This window comes from Crocuta crocuta, unplaced genomic scaffold, assembly GCF_008692635.1.
Source record: "Crocuta crocuta isolate KB4526 unplaced genomic scaffold, BGI_CrCroc_1.0 scaffold466, whole genome shotgun sequence".
NCBI lineage: Eukaryota > Metazoa > Chordata > Mammalia > Carnivora > Hyaenidae > Crocuta > Crocuta crocuta.
In genome coordinates this window covers 3,637,892-3,662,100 of record NW_027529672.1, presented here as the reverse complement: position 1 = coordinate 3,662,100, position 24,209 = coordinate 3,637,892, and the positions used below count along the sequence as shown (strand labels likewise).

At 47.2% G+C, this 24,209-nt stretch overlaps 2 protein-coding genes across 2 annotated transcripts in view; one reads left to right on the top strand and one right to left on the bottom strand.

The window, feature by feature from the left end:
• Nucleotides 1-14,190, top strand: part of INSYN2A (inhibitory synaptic factor 2A) — a 37,021-nt gene extending 22,831 nt beyond the window's left edge. The window contains exon 3 of the mRNA XM_077762894.1: nucleotides 13,985-14,190. Within this exon, the coding sequence (XP_077619020.1) occupies nucleotides 13,985-14,168 (184 nt within the window). The 3' untranslated portion in view covers nucleotides 14,169-14,190. The remainder of the gene's footprint in view (nucleotides 1-13,984) is intronic.
• The window catches only part of DOCK1 (dedicator of cytokinesis 1), a 462,145-nt gene that overhangs the window by 288,824 nt on the left and 149,112 nt on the right, over nucleotides 1-24,209 (bottom strand). Inside the window, exon 27 of the mRNA XM_077762917.1 lies at nucleotides 23,937-24,032. Coding sequence (XP_077619043.1) covers nucleotides 23,937-24,032 — 96 coding nt within the window. The remainder of the gene's footprint in view (nucleotides 1-23,936; nucleotides 24,033-24,209) is intronic.

Below are 24,209 nucleotides of genomic sequence, written 5' to 3'. Positions count from 1 at the left end.
ATCCATAAAAGTCACAGGGCAGCCACTCAGGCCTTCTGGTGGGACGCAGGGAGCCGGGACCCCTGAGCGGGACCCCCACCCAGCAAGTCAGGCTGCCTGACAGTCTTGACAGTCTTAACAAAGAGGAAGGTGAAAAGCAAGCACCCAGACAAGTACTGTGTGTCAAGAACTCACACAAATTGCAGATTACCTCCTCAGAGGCCACTACATATCAGAGAAGTTCGGTTAGTGGGAATATTTTTGCTACATTCATATTGAGGAAGAGAATTTAGGGTCAAAAGCGAAGGGATATAGCTCTGACATAAAATAACCCTTCACTAACACTAGTCATTAGGAAAAGCAGTGAAGAATGAAAGTGTCTGGCATATACCCACCCCCCGTTTGGCTTTCGTTGCTCTGGGAGCTACAGGTCACCCAGTCTTTTAATGCAACAGAGCAGAAGTGAGCAGAGATTCTCAGAGAAGGTTCAGAGTGAACTTGATGAGCACAAACCCATTTAACATTTTGTGGGTGATTGAAAAAAGAATTTATTAGGACACTCTCCGGTGTAACTGAAGTAATTTAAGTAAATTTAGCTCTAAATCCAGAAGTAACTTACATTAAAAGTGATATTAAAAGTGATTTAACAAGCCTGTGAAGGACAGAAATTGGTCTTTTTTCAGGAATTAACCTTGAGTGGTTGCTATTTAGAATTGTCTCAGCCAGCAATCTGAAGGAATCCCAGTACACCAGCTACTGGCCCACTTTCTGAAAGAACTTGGAGTGTCTCAGAACCACAGGAAATTATGAATAACTGAGCAAAGACTCGCCAGGTAGAGGGACTGGGGCCATTGTGGTCACTGCGCACACCTCCTACTAAAATGGGAAAATGCATGTCCACTCACAGACACCTTCTCATCAAAAGATGTGACAGCAGGGAAGGCTGGTGTGGGGGTGTGCATCTCTGCCAGGTGCATGGGAGGAACCACACAACCTCCCCACCAGGCCTCTCTCTAAATGAGCCAACCATCCTTGGGAGCAGAAAATCGGGAATTTTAGATCTCTCGTTCAGGAAAGTATTTTAAAATCTCTCCTTCAGGAGGACAATTCCCCAGCCCCCAAGTTTGTGCCGCACACAGAAGCTACTCTAGAAGGCCTAACGGCAACCCTTCAGCTGGACTCAGAGAGTCAGCCGTCCAGCCAGGAATCCAAAATGAGGACCCTGGTATCACTGACATGCTGAACACACACACAGTTCCTCAAGTCATGGTCCCAGCTCTCCTGTCCCTTTACGTGAGAAGTCATTAAAATGTAACAGTTACTAACTTGCACAAGGCCATATGTCAACAAAAAATCTGTACACTGGTTATTGACACTGGACAAGAGTTTTCTGAGTGCAAGCTCACTTCTGGTCACTTCACTGAAAAAACAGTCAAAAGGGAAATCATACGCTTACCCTGTTAATTTAATCTGAATCCTATAAATGGTGCTCTTGTATTTACTTGGTGTAAAGTTATGCCGGTCTTTTGAGAGGCGGCCCAGATGTTTTCTGCGAATGCGGGCACCCCACTAGAGTTCCAAGGGATTCCATGGTTCCATGAACCACCTTGTGAGAGAATCTGACTTCAGAAAGCTTCTAGATCCTGACGCGCCCCTACCTTTTTCACCCTTGATATTTGGTAACAGCCTCCTCTGTCCAAAGCATCTAACTCACAGAAATAATTCTCTCTTGACTAAGTTCTAGTACGTTGGTTTATGTAACATTCAAATAAATCACATCATTTCAATGATGGGCACAAATGGCATACACAGATCCAAACACAACATCCTCTTGGTGAGCAAAGAGCTGCAGAATAAGAACAGAAAAGGCTGTTCACCAGGAGCGTCGGCCCGTGTGGGAATCAGTTATGTCACGGAGAACTACGTGGGTGGTTAATCCCGGGCAGCTGGTAAAGGGACTTCCATCACATTATCTGAATACCAAAAGCTAATATAACAGGATGGAGGAGATATTGGTCTTCTTGGAAGGGGATAAGTCTTCTTGGAAGACTTCCATCTCTCTGAGTCTGCCCTGATGACTGACAGTTGTTGATACACCTAGATTCATCACTTCCCTATCACAGGGTTCCCTCTGGTCAAAAATAAAGGGGAGAAAGGGGTAAATCAGCCAGGTGATTTCTCAGTTTTCAGTCAGCCCTATTACCTCAAATGTCAAATGCTTCACGAAGAATAGAGGTTCCTTTGGTAGAACAGGATTCAGAACTCATCAGTCCTTTTGCAGCAGAAAGCACCGGTTTGGGGGACCCTGCAGCACCAAACCTGGGCAGCCACAGCACCCCAGAAGTAGAGGCCCAAAGTGAGCCAAAGAGGGTGTCCAGATTTCACAAGCTTCAGGATTTAAGTCGTTTCCTCTCAACAAGGAACCTTGCAAACCAGTCCTTCAATTCCTGCACACTGCTCTATAGAGAGAGGGTCCTGTCACCAAGGGGCAAATTAGCTCAAGGCCAAGGTCCTTGCAGGTGGTTCCAAGCTCTCGGATCCTAGACTTTGGGAATATTCCTAGGAGTCCCCATACCACCATCTTGGCCACTCTTCTTGGCCTTTCGCCGTGGGATGCCTAGAGCACCTCGAGATTGAGCAAGTTAAAGGGGTTTCAAAATCAAGAATTTTTTAAATGCCAAAGGGCTGTGGTTATCCCAGAACTGGCAGAAGAGAAGGGGTCATCGCTGCTGCCATATCCACATGTTGTAATCTGTCATACCTGTTCACCGGCAGGCAGAGAGCCCTGGAGGTCAATGAATTTGACCCCGCCTGTCTTACATTTACACTTGAAACCCAATTACCCTCTCTGAGCGGCATAAGAATCCACCGTGTTTCCAGTAACAGTTGGCCCAGGGAGACGCAAAGGGTGCCGTGTTCAAGACCTGGCTGCCTGTAGTTTCAGCAAGATGGTCCTGTAATAAATGTGTACCTTTGCCATGAGCAGCGGTACATATTTCTCTGTAAAAAATAAGTCTGTCGTGGAAATATACAGGACTTGGAAGAAACATCAAAAGGACAAAAGGTCCTGAAGCCATTTCAGGGAAAGAAAGATGCCAGGACCAGAAGCCAAAGGCTGGCAACAGGAGCCTGCTATGGCCTGCTGCTCAGGCCCCGGGCACCCCAGAGGCTGGGGCTGAACCCCGACTCTCTCTCTTGCGTGCGGTGTCCAATAAATCCCTACAACACGTGGGACAGCATGAAGGGATCAGGTAGGTCCCTTCCAGCTCTGAAAGCTCATTGAGTCAGGGATTTACAAGTGATTTACAGCAGCAGTGAATCTGAGCGTCCACAGAAAGTATAAGTGGAAGGAAAAGTGTGGACAGTCACAAAGCATTTCTCAACTGAGGAATGTCCCCTCCTGCATCGGCAAATCGATCTATGCAGAGCCGAACTGCCATTCCTGTGCAGTGGATCGATTGCCCTGCTCACTCTAATCCACCGAAACCCCAAACATCAAAAGTAAGATTTCCCATACCTGGGAATTTGGAGGTGGTTGGTTGACATGATTACACGGTTTCCTAAAATGACATCCCTGGATTGTGATCTGGGCCAACTGTAAAATTCTAATTAAAGACCATCTCAGCATGAACAAAGATTAAGAGAGATCCAGATTTCAGTTTTCTTTAGTAAAACTTTTCTGGCGCATCATCCGTAGTTCCTGTCACAATATGCTGTAATTATTTCAGAGAATGTTTTAGAGATAAATTACTAATACAATCTTTGCTCAAAAGCAGTTCAAAGTCCTTTGTACCCGGCCTATCTTGGTAATTCTCTAGTCAGACAACTCTGCTGAGTCACGCTACTGATGATTCGCCTTTTGTTCGGATTGTGTTTCAGGAAGAAACAATGAAATACACCATTCCCCTTCCTCACTGAGGTGGCTAATTTATAAAATAATACCACAACAAAATGGCTCGAATTCAAATTTGTACATGCTTATGAAAGTAGCATGTGCCAAACTCAATTCAAAGGCTTTGGCGAATGAAAGCAAGATTCAAAAGGTAATAATGATGCTCATTCAGACTCATTACATAGAATCTTTACCAGAATTTAATTTTTCTTGTAAGTGTTAGAAGCCCTACCATTAGTTGCAAGACCTGAGGCCACTGTACCCTCTAGGAAGATACTGCCCACACCCGCTCCATTTCCATACATCAAGGCCACCACATAGCTGGCCTCCGGGGACATTAATGATGTGGGGGAACAGTCAGGGGAAGCAGGAATGTGGACGGATAGGAATGCTGTGGGTCTGCTTTGTTTTCAACACCACCGACGGAGGGATCTTGCATGATGTCATGTTGTCTGTGTCCTAACTTTCTCATATGATATGGTCCCTTGATGGTCAAGCATGGGTAGGATTTAAGACAACCATTTTGATAAAATACCCAAGCCCTTTCCATTTGATGCTTATATGCATTTCTGCAGCAAGCATTTCCACGGGACTCTAGGAAACGACAGGCTCCACCCCAGTCATTGGGAGATGGAAAGGAGTCTAATCTGGTGGAAGATAACCCCATGCACACCCCCTGCAGCAAGACTCTGCAACAACAGAACTCTGACAAAAGGGAATCTCCTTCTGCCACAGATACAAGGAAGAAAGACAGATAAGGAGCTGAAGGAAGCTGGGATGTTCCACTTGGGAGGGGGCTGACTCGGAGGAGGTAGGATCATCTTAGAAGGACACCATGTTGAGGGGGGTTCAGATGTGTGCTCTAGACCCTGCCCCGCCGGCTGGAGAGTCAGGAACAACCAGCAGGAACTAGGGAGAGAAACAGCCAGAGCTTCCCCAAGGATGGAAGGGGATGCCTCACTGCACGTGCACACTCATCTATACAGCAGCTGGGAACTTTCTAGAACCTCTCAATCTCTGCTCATCAAGTTCCCAAATTCTGCATGTTCTTTTCCAAAATGACTGGAGGATTTCAGGAAAGAGGAGTAGGTTACCCTTCCGTGAGATCAAAGGAGAAGCTTACAGAATAATGGGCGGCATTTTCTCAAATCATCCTTGGTATTTCATAGCATCGCCAATAAGAACACTACATAGGATGATGCGGAGTTTCTAGATAAGATTGTGCACAGAGATTTTACTGATTCTGGTGTGGCACACAAAGTGCAAAGGGCTGGTGAGGGTGACGCATGATCGGGACAGCCACCAGCACAGAAAGCTTCATAACTAATGAAGTCTTATTGTTAAGAGAGGTAATTGCATTTGTATGCAGAAATGGTGCCAAATCGAGCCTGTCCAGAGCCCACTTGGAGTGGAATCTCTACAGCCTTTGTCATTTAGTGATTATCTCTTAGTGGAAGTGCTCTTTCCAGTCCTGCTCTAATTACCACCACTTGGTGTAGATTCAGTTCTTTAACAACATGAACTGATGTGGAGGAAATTAGCCTTTTGTCTGATATATTTAGCGCTCGGTTCTTAGTATTTACAGTGAATGATGGGCTGGGAGGAAGATGACAGAAAGAGGTCCCTGGATAATACCTTACACAGTGTGATTCAGGCATAAGGAAGTATTTTTTTAATAGAGTAAATTAAAAGTCAGGGAAAAAAAAGATTTAACGGACCTCAGAATTCTCCCTGAAAATTCTCAAAGCCAATAATGCAAGTGTTCTCTATTCTGTCAGAATTTTAGAAGTATATGATTTCTCCCCCTCACCCAATATATAGGGATTTAGGTTTTTGTAATATTTAGTAATACCTTAATTCTAACATGCAACTCTGATACTGGAGTAGATGCTGGAAAACTGAAAACTGATTACTGATCTCAAAGTACTGTTTCTAAAGCAATCAGTTAAAATGTACTCAGCAGAGGAAGGCTGATTATATTGATAACTCTCCCCTTAAAACCCTCACAATGGTTATGCCCAAAGGGAAGAGTTAAGGAGGCACTCACTGATATCCAAAATTGCTGGGGGGAGTTGCACTGTCAATATCATGAGAAAATAGATGTAATTCATTTTTATATTAATATTGAGATTTTCTAGGGGCTCGATGTAGGATTGGGTCCCTACCACAATGCCCTGAGTTAGATCCTTTTAAATCCCACGGGAAACATGATGACGAGAGAAGACAGTGGTGGCTAGGGCCACACAGCTGACTCTCCTCTCCCATGAGTCATTCTGAAAGAGCTCCTCTCTTACACATAGCATCCCTGGAGGTACAGTGGGGAGCCCGGGGTGTAGATGGCCACCAGTGACACCAGAGGACACGTACAAGGAGCTAATGGTTTTTTGGTCTGTGTGATAAGACTGTCATTACTTCCTATCAGTGCAGATGGCATTCCTCAGCTCAGATCTGAAAAGAGAGAGAGCTCCGTGAAGCCTCTAGAATTCAAGCCCTGGGTTGGTGGTTCAGGGCCGTCAGGATGCTTTGTACACTACCTCCAGCACCATGACCCCAGGAAGTCATTTGTCTCTCCAGGCAGACAAGTGCTCAGCTTCAAAATGACAAGAGCAGATGAGGTGATGGCCAAGGTAATGGCCAACCTCACTCTGGTCCCCTAACATGGTGTTCCCCCCACCGGCACCTGCCAGACTCACTATAACCAGTTCTGGGGGGTTGAATGTCTTCTTTTAACTGAAGTTACAATGCACTTCCTGCCCAACGACAAAAACTCACACTCTTCATTGAGGCCAGCGACAGCAGCATGTTGGCACGCTACATTACTGTTCCCTTGTGATTACAATGTATGATCTTTGTGGCTTGCCAGGTGTGTGGGGTAAGACTTGTTTAATATACATCCAACAGTCTCATTAGTGATCTGGTCCCTTTCTTCCTTGAGAAATTATTATGAGTAGAGGTTATCAATAGGGCTTGAGTCTTTTTACAATTTGACCTCTCTGGGGTACAATTTATGAGAGGCTAAAACATGGTTCCTTGATCCTGGTGCATCTGGTTGGCCCATAAATCCGGGCACTTTGATGAGACCTGGGTGCAAGACCGGAATTTGTACTCCAGAGGAAGTCATAACTAAGATGGAGATTGAGGACAGAGCTTAGCCAAGCAGCAAGGAGGGGACTATTGTCCAGTACGGTCAGGATAATGAACCACTTAGAAAAGTCAATGTCTAACAATAACTTCGGCTATCATAGTATCATTATAGCTAGGATAACAGACTAGTGTTTTTAGTTTTATAACTGTCATCATTTCCTTGCTGTAGCATACCAGGAAAGGGGGGCAGATCTTATAGTTTAGGGATTAATATTATTGAATACTCCTCTACTTCTGGTATTTTACATTTTGCAGTGATCCTATAATTTGGCTTATGCACCTACTATGTGAAAAAATGGTGAGAGAAGGATCCAAAGTTAGGATAAATCATTTCTATGTTTAAAGCTGGTAATACAAATTACTAATATTTGAAACTATTGCCATGAGACCCACAGATAACATAGGTATACAACACAGAGGCATATTTTGTATACGTATATTCATTTTGATGATGTTATAAATGTAAAATAAAAACAGAAGAGTAGTATTCTGCAGAGGTCAGACATGAGGAGATCTGTGTTCAGTTCATCAGTTTATTTAAATTCAGTAACCAAGCTTGTTCTGAGCCTGACACTGTACTAAATGTGTCTCAGACATAAGAGGAATTAAATAGGGTCTGTCCCTCAATGAGTTCAAAGTCATGAGGAAAAAGCAGCTACAATCCAACATGAGATGGACATGCTCTAGTAAAAATGCGGAGACAACGATGCCTGAGGGGCAACTTGTTCCAGACAAGTTTGGACAGGAAGGAGGGTGGGCAGATGTGGTTATTCTGGAAATTCCACAGAAAGAAGAGGTGTCATGTAGCTGGGCTGAAGGATAAGCAGAACTTTGCCAAGGAGTTTCAGGATTTCCAAAGGTGACTCTGGAAGTTAGCTAGGAATTGGTTAGGGAGAGGAGAGAGACATAGTAGGGGAGTAGGGGAGAGAGGGAGGGGAGGGGGAGGAGGGAGAGAAGGGGGAAGGGGAGAGAGAAAGAGGGGGAAGAAAGGGAGAGAGGAAGGGGAGAAGAGGAAGAGCGGTGAGAAGGAAGTAGAGATAGAAGGGAGACAGAGAGGAAGCAGAGAAGAGAAAGCAAGCCTACTGCCCGGCAGTTTCAATGGTCAGAGGGAAATTTTCTAAAGGCCTCGACAAGGGTAGTGGAGGTGGGCCCAAGAGGAAGGGCGCTGGAGCCTGCTGAGGGCAAATCCACTGATCCCGCTGGTGGGATCAAGCAGAAAGAACTAGTGGAGCTTGATGCCAAGGTGTGTGCCTTTGGCCACCTGGATGAATGCTGGGTGTAGACTATGTTTGAAAGGACGAGGCAGTAGGGTGGAGGAAAGATTTGATTTTGGACATGCTGGATATATGATGTCCCCCAGATATTTGGGGAGAGTACAATGGCTATTTGAGGTCCTGGTTCTTCAACAACCTGGAGGTGTGGCCAGGGTCATGGACAGAAACCAAGGCCCAGAAGGAAGAGACTCCCTAAATTCTCCCAGCTGGCAAGGGAGACAGCCAGTCTGAAAACTCAGAGCCTAACCTTGGACTCCCTCTTAACAACACCGGAGTTGTCCATGGTGCTGATATGGAGCTCTACAGGTTCTAGCTACATACATAAAGCATTGCACTTTGGAAAACATGGTCTGTCCCATTCAGATCTACACAGCAAGGGTCAGCACATACCCTGATGTGTTGTGTTTCTTTGTACTCGACAATGTGCCACGGAACGCCCACATGGTGGAAGAGTGCATGTCCACCACCGTTTCACAACCCAGCAAGCTGAGGTCCCCAAAGGTGAGATGATTTATTTAACCCACAGTGGCAGAGCATGAGTCAGTCAGAGCCACAGATAGCGCCAGGAGGACTCTGCAATCTAATTCAGGGAGAATTAAAAACAGACACTTCTGCTCTTCAGTCTATGGAGCCCGCCGACATTGCTGAGGCTGGAGAAATCCGAGATTTCAGGTTTTCCTCAATTCCGGAAAACACAAGTGCTTGGGAGCCAAACTCGCTTTCAACTCCACACAGAGGACTGAAGAAAGGGATGTTTTAACTACGTTCCCCTTAAATTAATTCAAGTTGGCGACAGCATGCTAAAGAAACTGTGGTGAGGTCCAAGTATTTATAGGAGCATCAGACAAGCAGAGCACTGAGTGGAGAAGTTACAACCACACTCCTCTGCACAGGGAGTTGGAGGGAGAGGTGTTACTACAACGCCTAGCAGAGTCTCCAGGAAGAAAACAAAGCTTGGATGCCAGCTGATGGAGCAGTCTGATTTAGGACACGATTTTATTTCTTTGGAAACGTACAGAATAATAATTTTAAAGAAAAGCCCCTATACTTAAAACTTGCATTTTTTTTTAAATTAATGTTTATTTATTTTGAGAGAGAGAGTGAGAGACAGAACACGAGCAGGGGAGGGCAGAGAGAAAAGGAGCCACAGGATCTGAAGCAGGGTCCAGGCTCTGAGCTGTCAGCACAGAGCCTGACGCGGGGCTTAAACTCACAAACCACGAGATCATGACCTGAGCCGATGTCAGACGCTTAACCAACTGAGCCACCCAGGTGCCCCAAAACTTGCATTTTTAAAAGATTAACCAAAGAAATTGACACTACAGGCTGCTGCTTTAATCATTTATCACAGTGGGTCACGGCGAGTAGGGCACATGGCTTTGTTAAGGCATGCACTGTTGCGGGATTCTATTCACATGGAGTTCTCAACACAACCAGTGGTCTGACCGGAGGAGGGGAAGCAGGCAGGGAACAGAGAGACGTCAAGGTAAATAACCGCAGCTCCTGGGGACTGATGTCTTGGACTCAGCCCCGGGACTTCCGGGCCCTCTGTCTTACCCAGCACAATCTGCAGTCTGGATCCTGCTCAAGCATGAAAGGAGAGAACACCTAGCAGAGGTAGGGCTGGCCTGGCCGCAGCCCCTTCACGTTCATGCTCTTGAAACTCAAGAGTCAGGACTTTTTCCACACCGCTTATCCTGACACACAGCATTCTCCAGGACCTACATCTGTGACAGCGCAGCTGCTCCTGCCTGCGGGAGATGCGTGGCAATCCCAGTAGCCTCCTGCCTCAGGTGTGCTGCTGGGCACACAGACCCCGGAGGGTTCAGGAAGTGGCGGAAACCCCCAGCAGAGTCCACGGACCTGGACCACGAGGTCTACCGCCCAGACTTGGAACACAAACATTCCCACCTGCTCGTTCCACCAGGGGTAAGTCTCTGAGCTGGAACCGCCTTGGGGAAGCAGGACCAAACTGCACAGTCGAGGCCGATCACCCTTGACAAGGTGGAAACACCACCCGCACCTCCACCTGGGGCCCAGGCCTTCCTCCAGCCCATGGGAAGAGTGAAGTGCCAATCCTGAGTTCCCCTGAGCAGAGCACTGAGACAGCTGTCACTCAAGATCACCTGCTGACTCCGTCCATCCTTTCCAAGATCTTACTGCAGACTCTTCCAGAAAAAGAGAAGTAGGGTCTGAAAGTGTGGGGACCAAGCTCCAAAAAGATCCTTGTGTGTGTTGCAGAAGACATTTCCCCGTCTTCTTTGATGAAGTTCTGATAGAATGGAGGCAGGGCAGATACCAGCCGGAGTGGGCTCCACGGCGGTGCCTCCGGGAGAAGCCCCGTTTGCCTGCAGTGAGCAGTGGGCTCGGCGTGGGAGGAGAGGGGGGCACAGGGCATGGGCCACAGCACCGACTCCACCCGAGCAGCCCGGGGCAGCTGGGACTAAAGTCAAGGTGACTCTATCTTCTAAGGCTCTGTGCTCATTTCATTAAGTCAGTAAATACTACGTAGTCAACTACAGTGATCCAGGCCCTGCTGCGGGTGCTGGGAACGGGATGGGACCACAGTCCCCCAGTCCCTGCACGTGCATTTAGGGGAGAAAGGTGAAATGATATGAAAACAAATAATTATTCACAGTGAGGGCAGAGAAGGAGCAAAGAAGGGAGCGGCGGGAGGGGCTGTGTCAGAGGCGGCTGGAGAATGAGGAGGTGATGTGGACCTGGGGGGGCAGGGGACGGCCGGCTATGCCAGCGCCAGGCGGGGAGACAGTAAGAGTCACAAAGACAGTAGTGTCGTCAGCAGTGGTGACCACACCCGCACCACGGGGTCTGCCAGGCAGCCGCAGGGCCCCATCCCCACACCCAGTGTCGCTCAGGGCACGGCCTCCCCCCCAGGCACTGGGCAACTGGCTAACTTGCAGGGATGGGGTCTGTGTGCAGAGTCCAAGTGCCCGATGGCCACTGGTGGCTTCTGTCCAAGTCGTCTGCTCCAGACAGGACAGCAGGTGCTGTTTCTCTCTGACCATTTGGCTAAGATTAAAGGGAGCCCTGCCCTGTGCCAGCCAGAGTGGGCCAGCTGACTGACCTTCAGACACTGCCCTCTCTAGCCCGTTGTCTGCCTCCGATCAACCCAGTGACTTGGTGTGTTCCTTCCACAATGACGAAAGGCCCCCAGGGGACCACAGTGTACACGGTACTACACATCATGTGTCTGATAGCCAGGGAACACCGTTCCATAGCAGATGCACTGCCACGCATGTGTGACACGGTGTGGAGGCAGGGCATGGCTCAAGGTCACTGCTGGCCTCACCGCAGGCTTTCCCAGGGGGCATCCGTGGCTATACACACTCCCTCCATAAAGAAGCCTGCTCCAGCTCCTGCTCCTGAGGGCAGCTTCTCAGTGATGGGGGAGGGCAAACAGGAATCAACTCGACAGTTAGAGTCGAGTCATTTTGTTAACAAGAACTCAGATTAGATTACTCTGTGATTACATGGTTCCGAGGTGTGATAAATTGGTTAATAACAGGATTCCCAATGTAGCTGCTTAATGGGAATTCAATAATTAGAGGTACCCAGAACTGTACTGTCGGCCTAGGAAATGCTGGCACCCGCCTGCCCATCTAATAACTCAAAACCTATCTGGGACTGTTGAAGTGGTTATGATCTGGAGAGCACGCTTTCAGTAGGAACCAAGCGCCTGATAAAATTACCCTTTTGTACCTAACATACCACGTCGGATACCACGGCATCTCACTAACTCAATTACAAGGTCCTTGTTTTCCTTGCTAAAGGTCCAAGCCGGAGAATTCTTTAATAGCTATCTTTATCACTGCTGGCTCTCGTTCCCATTATGAAATTAGAGATCAACAGAGAATAAGGATTAAATAGTATCTGAATTGCAGCTTTGAGCTTAGGAAACTTTTTCACTGACTTCTCTTTGGTGGGAGGGAAATCCTTATCCTAAGGCAGTGAGACTGTCAGGGCAGTGATTATTACACTTCTTGAAGGAAAAGACACTGAAACCAGGGGGCACGGGAGCGGGGACCTGTCGAAGCCAGCATGGCCCCCGCAGCAATAGCAGGACCAGGAGGGATACCGGGCCTGTTCTCCCGACCACAGCACATTTGCACTTCCCACAACTGCCCTTAAGAGGGACCGTACCTCCATGATTACATGTTCTAGATTAGCAAGGCACAAGTTCACAAGCTTCCCTTCTCCTTCCTATACACTGCACCATAACTCAAAAAGGTCCTTTGAAATGGGGGGCGGGGGGTGGGAATAATTCTTGCATTGGGAGCAGGGGTTATTAACTAGCCATAAACTTCTCTGATGATATTTTTAATTTTTCCAGTAGTACTAGGGATAGTCTTTGATGAATAGAAAAATGGAGCGGTGGGTTTAAAACATAAAATGGCCCACAAGATGGTCTTAAACTTGTTTTTGAAACTCCAGATAATACAGCTTTGCCGTTTTGTCTTTCCAAAACATCAAAATTTGGCTAGGATTAATGGTTCTCTAAATCAACAGGATTTCGTGTTTATAAATGGTTTACGGCTCCAATGGATATACGGTGTCATGAGCTCATGGATTATCATCATCGTGGAGCCTTTACTGAAATCTACTGATATTTAGTCAGCATCCAAACCAGACCTGAAGGAGCACAGAGCGTAATTCTCTAGAGGCTGGTGCCCACGTGCCAATAATCAGGGGTCAGGGGCGGAGAGAAGGGAGACAAGGCTCCTCACTACTGAGACCACCACAGAAAAGTGTGGACCAGGGCATCCTATCCCAAAGGCCAAGGGAATCCTCTAGAAATTAGCTAGTGGGGGTAGGGGGTCAACAATAGGCTTTCCAAAGCCATGGGAAGCTCGGACTCCATGCAGGCTGCAGAGTCTTGTGGAGAAATTTCATAAGAAAAGATCGCCTTCAATCCTTTCATTGTGACACAAACATCACCACTGCCCAAGGCCCCTCCACATGGCTACGTGTTGCTTTGGCTTCAGCAACATAATTACAATTTGGGGTTATTGTCACCCAACACCATGTTCTTGCTGAAAACTGTCTTTGATCACAAGTGAGTAACATTTAATGGCATCGACCCCATAAACACACTCTTTTCCCCGAGGCTGGATACTGTGGCTCTCACCAGTCTGGGAGGGGACATGGTTTTGCAAGGAGACAACGAGCCAGGGTCATTTCATGTTTGAGGTGAGATCCATGGATTTCTTTAATCTTATGAAAAGGTACACAGGCCCAAGGCCTTCAGACCCCTGTTCTGTATGTGCCAGGATGGCCCCCCAAACACTCTTACTTTTGTTTATCTATCTCTTCCATGATGCACATGTGTGCAGTCTATGGCCCAGAAAAGGGTTATTCAGAAGTCATCTTTTTCATTTCAACAAACACATTACCTACGCTGACACCAACGGAGTACCTTAATAAAACTTCAAAGACTCACATCGAAAGCAAGTAAGTGATTTTCAAAGAAAATGAACCTATCTGAAATAGTTCACAGTGACACAGAGCTACAATAGATCACAGCCGACTGCTTCCTACCGAGCCAGAAAATCACATGATACACAGAACACCAATGATCATTAGCCCCCATAGGATGGCACCGTATTTGCTGTCAAATAGGGGGATCTTTATATAGGAAGGATCAAGCACTAAATTCTCCCCTCTCTCTTCTTCCCAGTGTGGAGCTGGACTTTAAGCAGCAAGAAGACAAGCTCCAGCCAGTTCTGAGGAAACTCCATCCTTTTGAGGAAACTCAGGTCGCACCTTCGCCTTACGCTCAGGAGCCCTACTCCGCAACTCCCAAGCAAAAATCCAAACCCGAATCTAAAAAGCATGGAAGATGGAAACTCTGGTTTCTTTAAAACTCATGGTGTTTGGAGTCCCTAAAGGCCGTCTTTAAAACCCACTGGAGTTAAGTAAATCCTTTTCCAAAACGAATAGGATGGAGTGAGCCTTGGCTGGCTCGGCACCGCCCACTTCCCACCCTGCTTACCAAAAAGGCCTTTTGTACCAACAGATAATTAACAGAAGCAAGGTTGTAAACATCACACCTTGCAGCTGCTCTTTGCAGTTCGCGGATATGGGAGGTAAACTCTGAAATGAAGTTTATGTAGTCAAAGGGGATAAGTAAAAACAATTCAATGCCCCCACCCCAGATCGGCAAGTATTACGTCATCAGCCTGCGAAACGACGGGCTGTCACTCTGTACACAGCTAAACTCATAATTATTTTCAAGCCTTTCTTTCTTTCCTTCGTTCTTTTTTTTTTTAATAATGAGAAGAAAAAGCAAGCCTTATGTTTGCAAAGGACTTCATTTTTATGTTTAATTTTGCAAATAAGCAGGGGGCGAGTGCAATTTTCAGCACATCAAATTCCGGAGAAAGCACAATTTTTTCAAGTGGTCGGAGACCATAAATAATCTCTCAAATGTGACTATATGTATATTTGCCTTCATGTGCTGTAGCGCTAAGCCAAGTGACCATGTCTCAGTGTCACATTGACACCTCAAACTCCGCATTCCCTTCATCTCCAGCCCTGTGACATGTTTACTGCTCATTTTCCAAATGGCCAGCAGCCAGGAGTCCCCCCAAAGTCAGGACATGCCTTTAATCACTGCAGTTGACAGGGTCAGAGCTATTGGACATAAGCTTTCTTAGATCTCATTTTTAATCTTTGGGTACCCAAAGGCCAAATGATAAATTCTGGCAAGAATCTGAAGACACACGTAAAGACACACAGTGGATAGTACAGTCACCAAGAAATCAGGGGTGTTCTCTGCCACCTGAGAACAGGCGTTTCTGTGGATCAGTCTCTGAGATACTGTTCATCACCAAAAGCGTAGCCAGACGTTTGATACAACTGGTTTTGCTCTGTAACGAGTGTGGAAGACCTGACTATCTCAAAGAGAACTGTTAGTTTAGCGGCTAAACAAACACACTTAGCGTCCACCTCCATTGAGCCTACTAGTCAGTTGTACTAAATGACATACCTAGGGAAAGCTGTGAATCAAATGTTTTTAGGTATTTTTTAAATAAACAGTGACACTTAAGAGTTCTCTTTTGATTATACATTGCAATATAAATCTTAGTTCCTTTATTTTTTCACTCATTATTTTGCACCTTTGCAAGTATCTTTTTTATAGAAATCAAAAGCCCCTAGTCTGTGAAGGACTTGGTCTATCAATTTTCTGCTTCTCACAATAGGAAGTAGGGATCTCATTTTGCCTTTTTTTGTACAACTTAAATTTTGAATAGTTGTGTGAACATACAAGAAAACCTAGTCTTCAAGTTTCTGTCCGAAAGGTTCACATCTAATCTAGTGCTGACATGCACGCCTCATGGATTAGATGCCAGAAACAAAGTGGCGACCCTTGCTAGGAGGGTCTCTACCTGCATTTCTCACTGGAGCGATTCCTTGCTGTGCGTTTTCCTCCTGACTCAACAACAAATCTATTTTAGTTCTAAGCATTTCGATTCTACGAGGACCTAGTGATCAGCGATCAGACCTGGACTCGATAAAAACGAAGCGTGTGTCATGTAAGCATTCTTTGGGGGTTGCTCACACTCCGCTGCAGGTGTATGCTTTAAAAAAAACACGCATCTTTCGTGGAAACACTATGTGAGGATAGAAATCGTTGAATACCAGTAAACAGAATGGAGAAATATTTCTGTGCAAGGAAATGGACAGCCACGTTGACCTGATGCCATGAAGGAAGTGCAATTGTTTCGTGTAGGCAAAATTAAAAAAAAAATGTGTTTCATGTATTTTATACTGTTTTTAACTAAAGTTATAAAAACGTTTGCAACAAGTTATAGCCCCCTGTGTTTTAAGAATCCCGATTATCTCAGTGAATTGAAATAAGGGTGTTAGTGGCTTTCTGATGAGTGCTATAAGTCCATCTCAACAAGAAGGCCTCGTAGTAAACAGTATGACATCACTGTTAGAAAGCGGTAAAGGAAAATAAAAAAATTAAAATTTTCAGAGTCAGAAAGGAAACTGAAGATAAGCTAATCCTATTTAAAAATAAAACTATCTTCAGAAGAGAAACAAATATTTTCAAAATCATTTCATAGTTTAATTGCAACGTGTCACTAACAGATACTGAGTCTTCTCTTAGAAAGATTTAAGTAAAAACTTTGATACAAAACAAGGTAAAAAGTACAGTGTTCCCTCATATGTAGATGTACACGCGGCATTACGTATAGATTAAATTATTATACTTGTCATTAAGTTCTTTATTAACTTTTAAATAAAAAAAAAATCAAAAGGTAATGTTTTGTGTGGCTGCTCCACTCATTTCCGGGTCTCAATAATTTGGGAAAATAGAAGTGATCTATGAAGCTCCTAACAAGGGAAGCGTGATGGGGCTGCACGAAACCTCCTCTGGTCGTCAGGGGAGCAGACAGTGGGCAGGCGGGGGTGGATTCCCCCCGCCTGGCTGGGAGGGGGCGGGGCTGAAATGTAGCTTGGATGGAGCTTTCCAGACCACGGACTCGGGCAGGGGCTTCAGCTACGGGGAGAACAGGAAGACGGTTTAAGGGCACAAAGCGCCTCCGGGCAGGACGTAGCTAACTCTTGTCTAATTTTCATTAAAGCGCCTCAGAGAGACCAGTGAACTCGTCAGTGCTTCCCTGCCAAGTCCTGCAATACTGCCCTGGGGACAGTTTCTCTCCACACGGGCCGCCAAGCAGGGCACAGTCTCGGGGGATCGGCCACCTCCTTCTTTTCTTCTTCTCTGGGGGTCGGTCGGCGAGAGATGCAGGTCACCCCTCCGGCAGAGACCCAAGGGAGAGGCCCCCGCCCCCGTTCCCGCTGTCTCCAAGAGCCAGGATGGCAGGTCCCCTGTGGGCGGACACGGAGGCCCCCCTGCCCTCACACACTTGCCAGGGAAGAGAAAGGATGGGGGGGGGACCCGCACACGTGTGTAGGCACCAGCCCGGGGCACCTGGGGAGATACACGCTCTTTAACCATTTGGGGTCACCTGCTGGTGTTGCCCAGGGGTCCCCTGTGACAAACAAGTAGATGCAGCAAAGGATGTCCTGCCTCGTGGGTACTTTCAGAGTGACTGGTGTGTGACCGGCCTCCAAGGAGAGGTCCCAGGGCCTTTGCATCTGCTCCTTGGATTGCAGGCCCTCCCCCGACCCCAGCAGAGTGTCAACGGGGAGGAAATCAAGGAGTGGGGAAACCTTTCTAACTTGGGAAGGGAGGAGAAGTGAGCAGGAGCTTCCCACTCTTCCATGGGGTTACCGAGGTGTCCGTTGCCATGGAGACCTGAGATGGGGCGTAAATGCTGAGTTCATGAACCAGCACCAGGCTGCCTCCAATCTCAGAAGCAACCCTGAGCGTGCCCTGCAAAGCCATTCTCCCTCCGGTAGGGTCGTAGGCGGGGCTGAGGTACACGGCCCCGGATGACGACTCAGACCGCACACCACTGAAACCAAGTGCCTGCTTTGTGCCCTTCGTAGAAGACAGCAAGAACAACCCAACGAGAACCAGGTCATGACGGCCTCCGTCCCACGCCACCTGTAACAGCACGGAGCGTCTATAAAGCCCAACGCGGGGGAACCGACTCTTACAGCATTTTTATCAGCTACTATTGACTTGATTACAAAGCAAGGCAGCCTCGTTGGCACGCTGTCACCTAAAGATCACAGCAGCTGGTTTCCATACTAATATATCCTCTTTGATCTAGAAAACCTCTGTCACCAGCACATGTGGCACGAGACAGGCGCGCAACCAATTTCTTTACTGGAGGGGCTACAGGAGTCAGAAAGAGAGTCCCATGTTGTGAGCTGGTGTTAACTCATCACGCCAGAATTGCAGCATATCTTCTGGTAGACGAGAAGGTCGTGTGAAAGCAGCGTACTCCCTCGTAAGTAGCTGGTAACTGACTTAGGACACCGTCGTGGTTTAGTGCGCATATGCAACACCATAGCATAGTTTACCCACGCAGTGATATGGTGTTTATCTGCTCCTACATCCAGGCAGTGACCAGCCTTGAAACAATACTAGAAAGGGGCGAAACACAGGAAGAATTCCTATACTGATACCGAATGAAAACGAGTATACATTAAGTTGTCGCAGCTCACACACGAAAGCACATCGGGCTGTGCTTTTCTGGAAGCCACTGGTCTTTTAAGTAGATTTATTTGCAAACATACAGTCAGAGACATTTTTTAGGACACTCGTATAAAAGAGCCAGACACTGTCCATCTGAATTTTTTATAATGTTGTTGCCTCCTTTTGCAAATGAAGGTGAAGAATAGAATTTTTCACAAAGCACATTCGCACGACAACTCCATTAGAACAAACATTGCAAAAACAAATGTTCGAGCATGGACACATGGCACATCTCAGCACCAGTATTTGGTCAGAAGTCTTGGTCAAAGGGCTCTCTTCGCAGGCAGGCCAGTTCTATTCCTCTCTTTTCCAAGTGAAGAAGCAGGTCAGCTCAGACAAAGCCCTGGGTTCTACCAACACCTCCCCCACCAGTGAGGCCAGCAATGCACCCGCGCCATCAGCGTCCCCGGGGCTGGCACTCAGCGTGGAGATGGGAGACCTTGCTCACCGGAGCGCAGTGAGTTGGCAGCCGAGCCGGTCAAAGGAGCAAGCAGACGATGGAGGCAGGCTCCTTCCCTTTCCTGAGCCTAGCTGACGAATTTTCCAAGGGAATCTGTTCTTATAAGAGGCGCGTTTTCATTTTAGCGAATGAGGGATTCCCAGTCTTCGGGTGGGTATCCAGGCCACAGACAAATCCTTCAAAGTCCTCTCTCGATTACATTTTTAAAGGCCCGTTAATAGAATGTAAATCTCATCACATGGGAGCAGGCACGCCACCTGCCCTTCCCTCACCCCGGCTTTGTGTGCGTGTGTTTATTCCAGCAGGGCCACACGTGTATGCAGGGAGGGGACAGGGCAGCAGGTCACCCCCCAGAAGGCTGCCCACGCCACCTGCCCACGAGGTGAGAGCACCACACCCAGCATGGCTCAGAACCTGCTCCCAACCACATACCGTGACTAAGAACACCGCCTGACACCAGGGGCCCCGGAAACTTCCAACCAGGAAGAGAAAAATAAGTCTGAAATCAGACGCTATAAAACTAAGCACTTCATTCAATTATTCCACAGAATCAGGGGCGCCTGGGGGGCTCAGTGAGTTGAGCGTCTGACTTCTGCTCAGGTCATGATCTGAAAGTTCATGAGTTCAAGCCCATCACTGGGCTCTCTGCTGTCAGCACAGAGCCCACTTCAGATCCTTTGTCTCTCTCTCTCCCTCTGCCCCTTCCCTACTTGCTCTCTCTCTCTCTCTCTCTCTCTCTCTTTCTCTCTCAAAACTAAATAAGTGCTAAAAAAAAAAAAAATTATTCTACGGTGACAGACCAGATTAGAATAAAGGTAAAATGGCATCTCCTTCTGCGGCATGGTGACTACAAGCCTTATGGGGCCTGTTTCTGGCATCCATAAGATCTATAATTTGACACTCGTCAGATGCAATTTTGTTTGTTAAAAAAGTATGACACTTAGGATCAGGGCACGTTTTTATCCTTTGTGTGAGATACATTCCAAAACCCCTTTTCACATCGGATGCTGTAAGGTATAAAACAAATGATACCCAATCACCTGTGCAGTGTTGAGAAAACACCAGAGACCCAGAGAAAAGGCCCACGCTGTTATGTCTCTGCTTATGCAGTTAAACGGGGAGCTCTGAATTTCTCAAGTCCACACAGAAATAGTCGGGAAAATGGTCAGCCTGCAACAGCATCCCCAACTAATAACACTCTGACGGGAAAAGAGCCCACATTCTTGGTATTACTGTTGACGATACTGTGAAATAAATCATGACGTGAAGCACAACTATTCAACACTGTTTAAATCACTTTAATTTTTAAATCCATTTCCAGTGATCACTTAGAATCTTTAAGCTGATTCATAGTTGCACCGTTTCCATTCCAGTCATGCAAACCCGAGTGGCAAGTGCACAAGGCTCAAGTGTGTGTTATGGTGGAAGGTTACAGACCCACAACAGGTCTGGAGACCACTGTCTGCTCTCCTTCTCTGGAAGGTCCACTGGTGACGTTTCCTGGACCCCTTGTCGGGGACATTTTCCCCCCAGATCTTCCTCTAATCTAAATTCACAGAGCAACAAGAGGGACATTAAGAAGCTAATGCATAAATCTACATCTGTGCAAATCAGAAAAGCAAGGTCAGGCTCACTGAGCAGGGCAGTGTTTCTGTCTCCCCCTCGGGACAGCACAAGGGCTCACAGTTCCTAGATGACTTAATGAGCCTTCTAGGGCGCCTGGGTGGCTCAGTCGGTTGGGCATCCAACTTTGGCTCAGGTCACGATCTCATGGTTTGTGAGTTAGAGCCCCACGTCAGGCTCTCTAATGTCACCATAGAGCCTGCCTGAGATCCTCTGTCCACCCTCCCCCCCGTCCCTCCTCGCTCGCTCACTCTCTCTCTCAAAAAGAAATAAATATTAAAAAAAGGATCCTTCTCAGCAACTCATTTTAAAAGGTCAACGTCCTTCATGAAAACATCTCAATGCTGTTGTCGCTCACCAGGTAATTACAGCTTATTCAGAATCCATTTTTTCTTTTGAGAATCTTTCCCTCACAGCCTAGTTGGTTTTACAAAAGGTATCTCTGGATCCTTTGATAGATACTGAACATGTTGGAATTGGGATGAGTCAGCTTAGGACCTAAATCCCCTTCCTGCTTCTAGAGACTTCTTTTTTTTTTTTTAATGTCTATTTATTATTTTTGAGAGACAGAGACAGAGAGCAAGTCAGGGAGGGGCAGAGAGAGGGAGACAGAATCTGAAACAGGCTCCAGGCTCTGAGCCGTCAGCACAGAGCCTGATGTGGGGCTCCAACCCACAGACTGTGAGATCATGACCTGAGCCAAAGTCGGAGGCTTAACTGACTGAGCCACCCCAGGCACTCCTGCTTCTAGACACTTCTGTAGGAGAAAGTGGGACAGTGGGGAACGGGCCTGGACATGGGTGGTTTGCCCTGCATCGCCATTCCCAGACGGTGTCTTGAACTCCTGCTCAGTACTCAGCAAAGACACGACCCCAGCTGGGTAAGACCGGGCACAGGTCCTCCCTGTCACACGCCCTCCTCAGAACATGCATGGGCTCTTCCTAAGGAACACTCAAGAGTTCCTCAGGACACACAGGTTCCGCACATCCTTCGGGAAAGAGGCGCCCAACCTTCCCTCCAACCTCCAGGAGATCTTAGCATTTGGCCCAAAGAAATGACTGAAAGGTGCTAGATGGAAAGGCACTTGCTCCTCTGGACAGCAGCCCCCAAACCAAGATGAAGACCTAGAAGCAACTCGAAGTCCCCTGTGATGCCACCACTGAGGTCAGCGCCATGAGTACCAATCTTACAGAGAGACGAGAAGGATTTGGCACCAAACCAGGGCGCCAAATCATAGCCGCCAGGCCAGCCGCGGGATCTAGAACCGTTCCCCGTGGCCCAGCAGGGCGTTTCCTGCAGTCGCACATGCACAGGGAAGCTGAGGAGTGAGTGAGAATCTCCCCACTAATTACACAGTTGCTGGCAGAGAAACACAGTAAAGCTCTGGACTGCAAATAACTTTCCGTGAGTGCTCCACAAGACGGGCAAACGTCCCTAATAAATTTTAGCTTGGTAAACGAGTGACGTCTGGTAATACGAGCAGGACATGACACCAGACATCACACAACCGCAACTGAGCCAACGGTTCTTGAAACTTGCTCTGATACACGAGTGCTCTGGATTACAAGCGTGTTTCCAGAACAAAGTATGCTCGCAAATCAAGGTTCTACTGTAAGTGCTCAGTAACGTGCCGCGGTCACGACCACCACAAGGAGTATCGTGGCTGAGGTGAGAACTCCCCCAAAGGCATCGGGTCCACATGGTCTGGGAGAAGAAGCCACATGCCACGGCCTCTGTCCTGTCTTCACTAGATCCGTCGACTGAGCACGCCTCACAGTCTCCATATCCCAAGCACTGTCCAAACTTATATGAGTCCCTCCTTACCCTCCTCACCCCAGGCTAACTGCCTGCCAGCAGGCCATAAGCCAAATGAACACCCTGCTGGGGTCAGGCCCCTAACCCTAGACAGAACTACCTCCTCCGCTCACCGGCCCCTTCGCTGGCCATCTCGCCCATCTGCCCATCGCCGGTGCCCATCACTCATCCTGGAGCCCCACGGTGCCATCTTGTTACTCCTGCCTCTGTACTCCCGCCCATTCCAATATGGGTCATCTCGGGAAAATGGCACCAAACTTGATTCAGCTTCAGGCCGCACTAGACCCATCCTGCTTCAGGGCCCCTCAGAGTCCCACTTCCTGAGAACGTTCCAAAGACACCCATGGCACAACCGCAAGAAGACGGGAGCACCAGCCTGCGGGGGGGGACCCTGGAGTCACCCCACATCGTACTCCGTGGGGCTCAGTCTCCACCCACCTACACAAAGGTGTTAAGAGTACAGAAAAGAACGTGATAAGGGAGACAAACATCTATTACAGAGTAATGGAAAAGTCCACTGCAAATAAAGCCGACATACATGAAATATTTTATTTCCTACTTCATCCATGGGATCAGTCAATACCTTGAAAAGGAAACTCTGAACATGACACGTGCTGAACCTCTGAAGCTAGGCTGTCTCACTGATGGAAACTGACTCAGGCAATCGCCCCACGTCTGTGCTACCCACGTGTGCCCTGACCCGAAACCGCATCCTTTGCTGGTGCCATCCAGGGACCCCAGAACAGGTCCAGAGCTCTCTGCGTTCTGGCTTCGCCGCCCGAAGAGGCAGGTAAGACGCCTTCCTCGTCCCCCTCCCCGGACACGCAGAGAGAACTCTGGTGACACAAGAAAGGGCAATGCCTCCAGTCTGGTTACCTGCAAAACCCCTAACTGGATGCTGTGTTCCTGGATTTGAAAAGTTATTATCATTTTCGAAATGCCACCCACTATACTTGGTAAAATGGTAACGTGTACTAGAAATGAAAGAAAATAAATGGGACCTATGTGGACATCTTTTGCTTAAGAAACCAAACTTAAGAATAATGGTAGTGAGGGAGGGTTGTAAGCATGGAGGGAGAAAAAGCCCCATAATATAAAATTTAAAAAACTCTCTAAATTATTGTTAAAACTTTCTTGAACAAAAATCATAGCATTGCGAGCCTCAGTCATGTGCAGAAGAAGAGCATCTACAATATATCAGAGCAGACAATAAAATCGCCGGGTTGGAGCACCTCATTTACTTTTTAAGGTCCTTCATAAAATTTTATTAACGGCATCTTAAATGTAAATACGTAGAAAGAAACTTCCAGTAGAGTAAGAACTGAGAAGAAAATCCATATCCTTGGCTAGAAGTAAATAACGAGTAACTGGAATCAAATGCTTCTATCTCTAAAATGTCAGTTTCGGTGACCCTTCAACTTTGACACCTGCTTCTAGAATCATGGGAAATCAGCACATATTATATACCAGACTGTAAATAAAGGCTTCTCTGCTGAAGTAAAATAAGCTTACTTTCAAAAGGCAGCCGGAAAAGGACCAGATGGATTTTCGGGGTTGAGAGTGAGCGACACGCCTGGGAAGGGGCGCAAGCGTTCACCACGGGGCACTTACAATGAGTTCCGAATCCCGCCCCATGGAGATGACGGTCCGGTTCACAGTCCGCAGAAGCTTCTCCATGATGATCTGGACGTGCCTCTGAGTTGGCCCCTGGAGGAAGACACACCAGTGAGAACTGACACCTAAGACAGTCATTAACATGCAAGCCTAGGCAGTTGTCACTGAATCCATTTACCCTGTAAAGAGTAAATCAATTATAACCCTTAACAAGATGAAGAATGGCCCTTGTCAAAAGCAAAAGCCTTCACAAAGAAAACACAACGCATC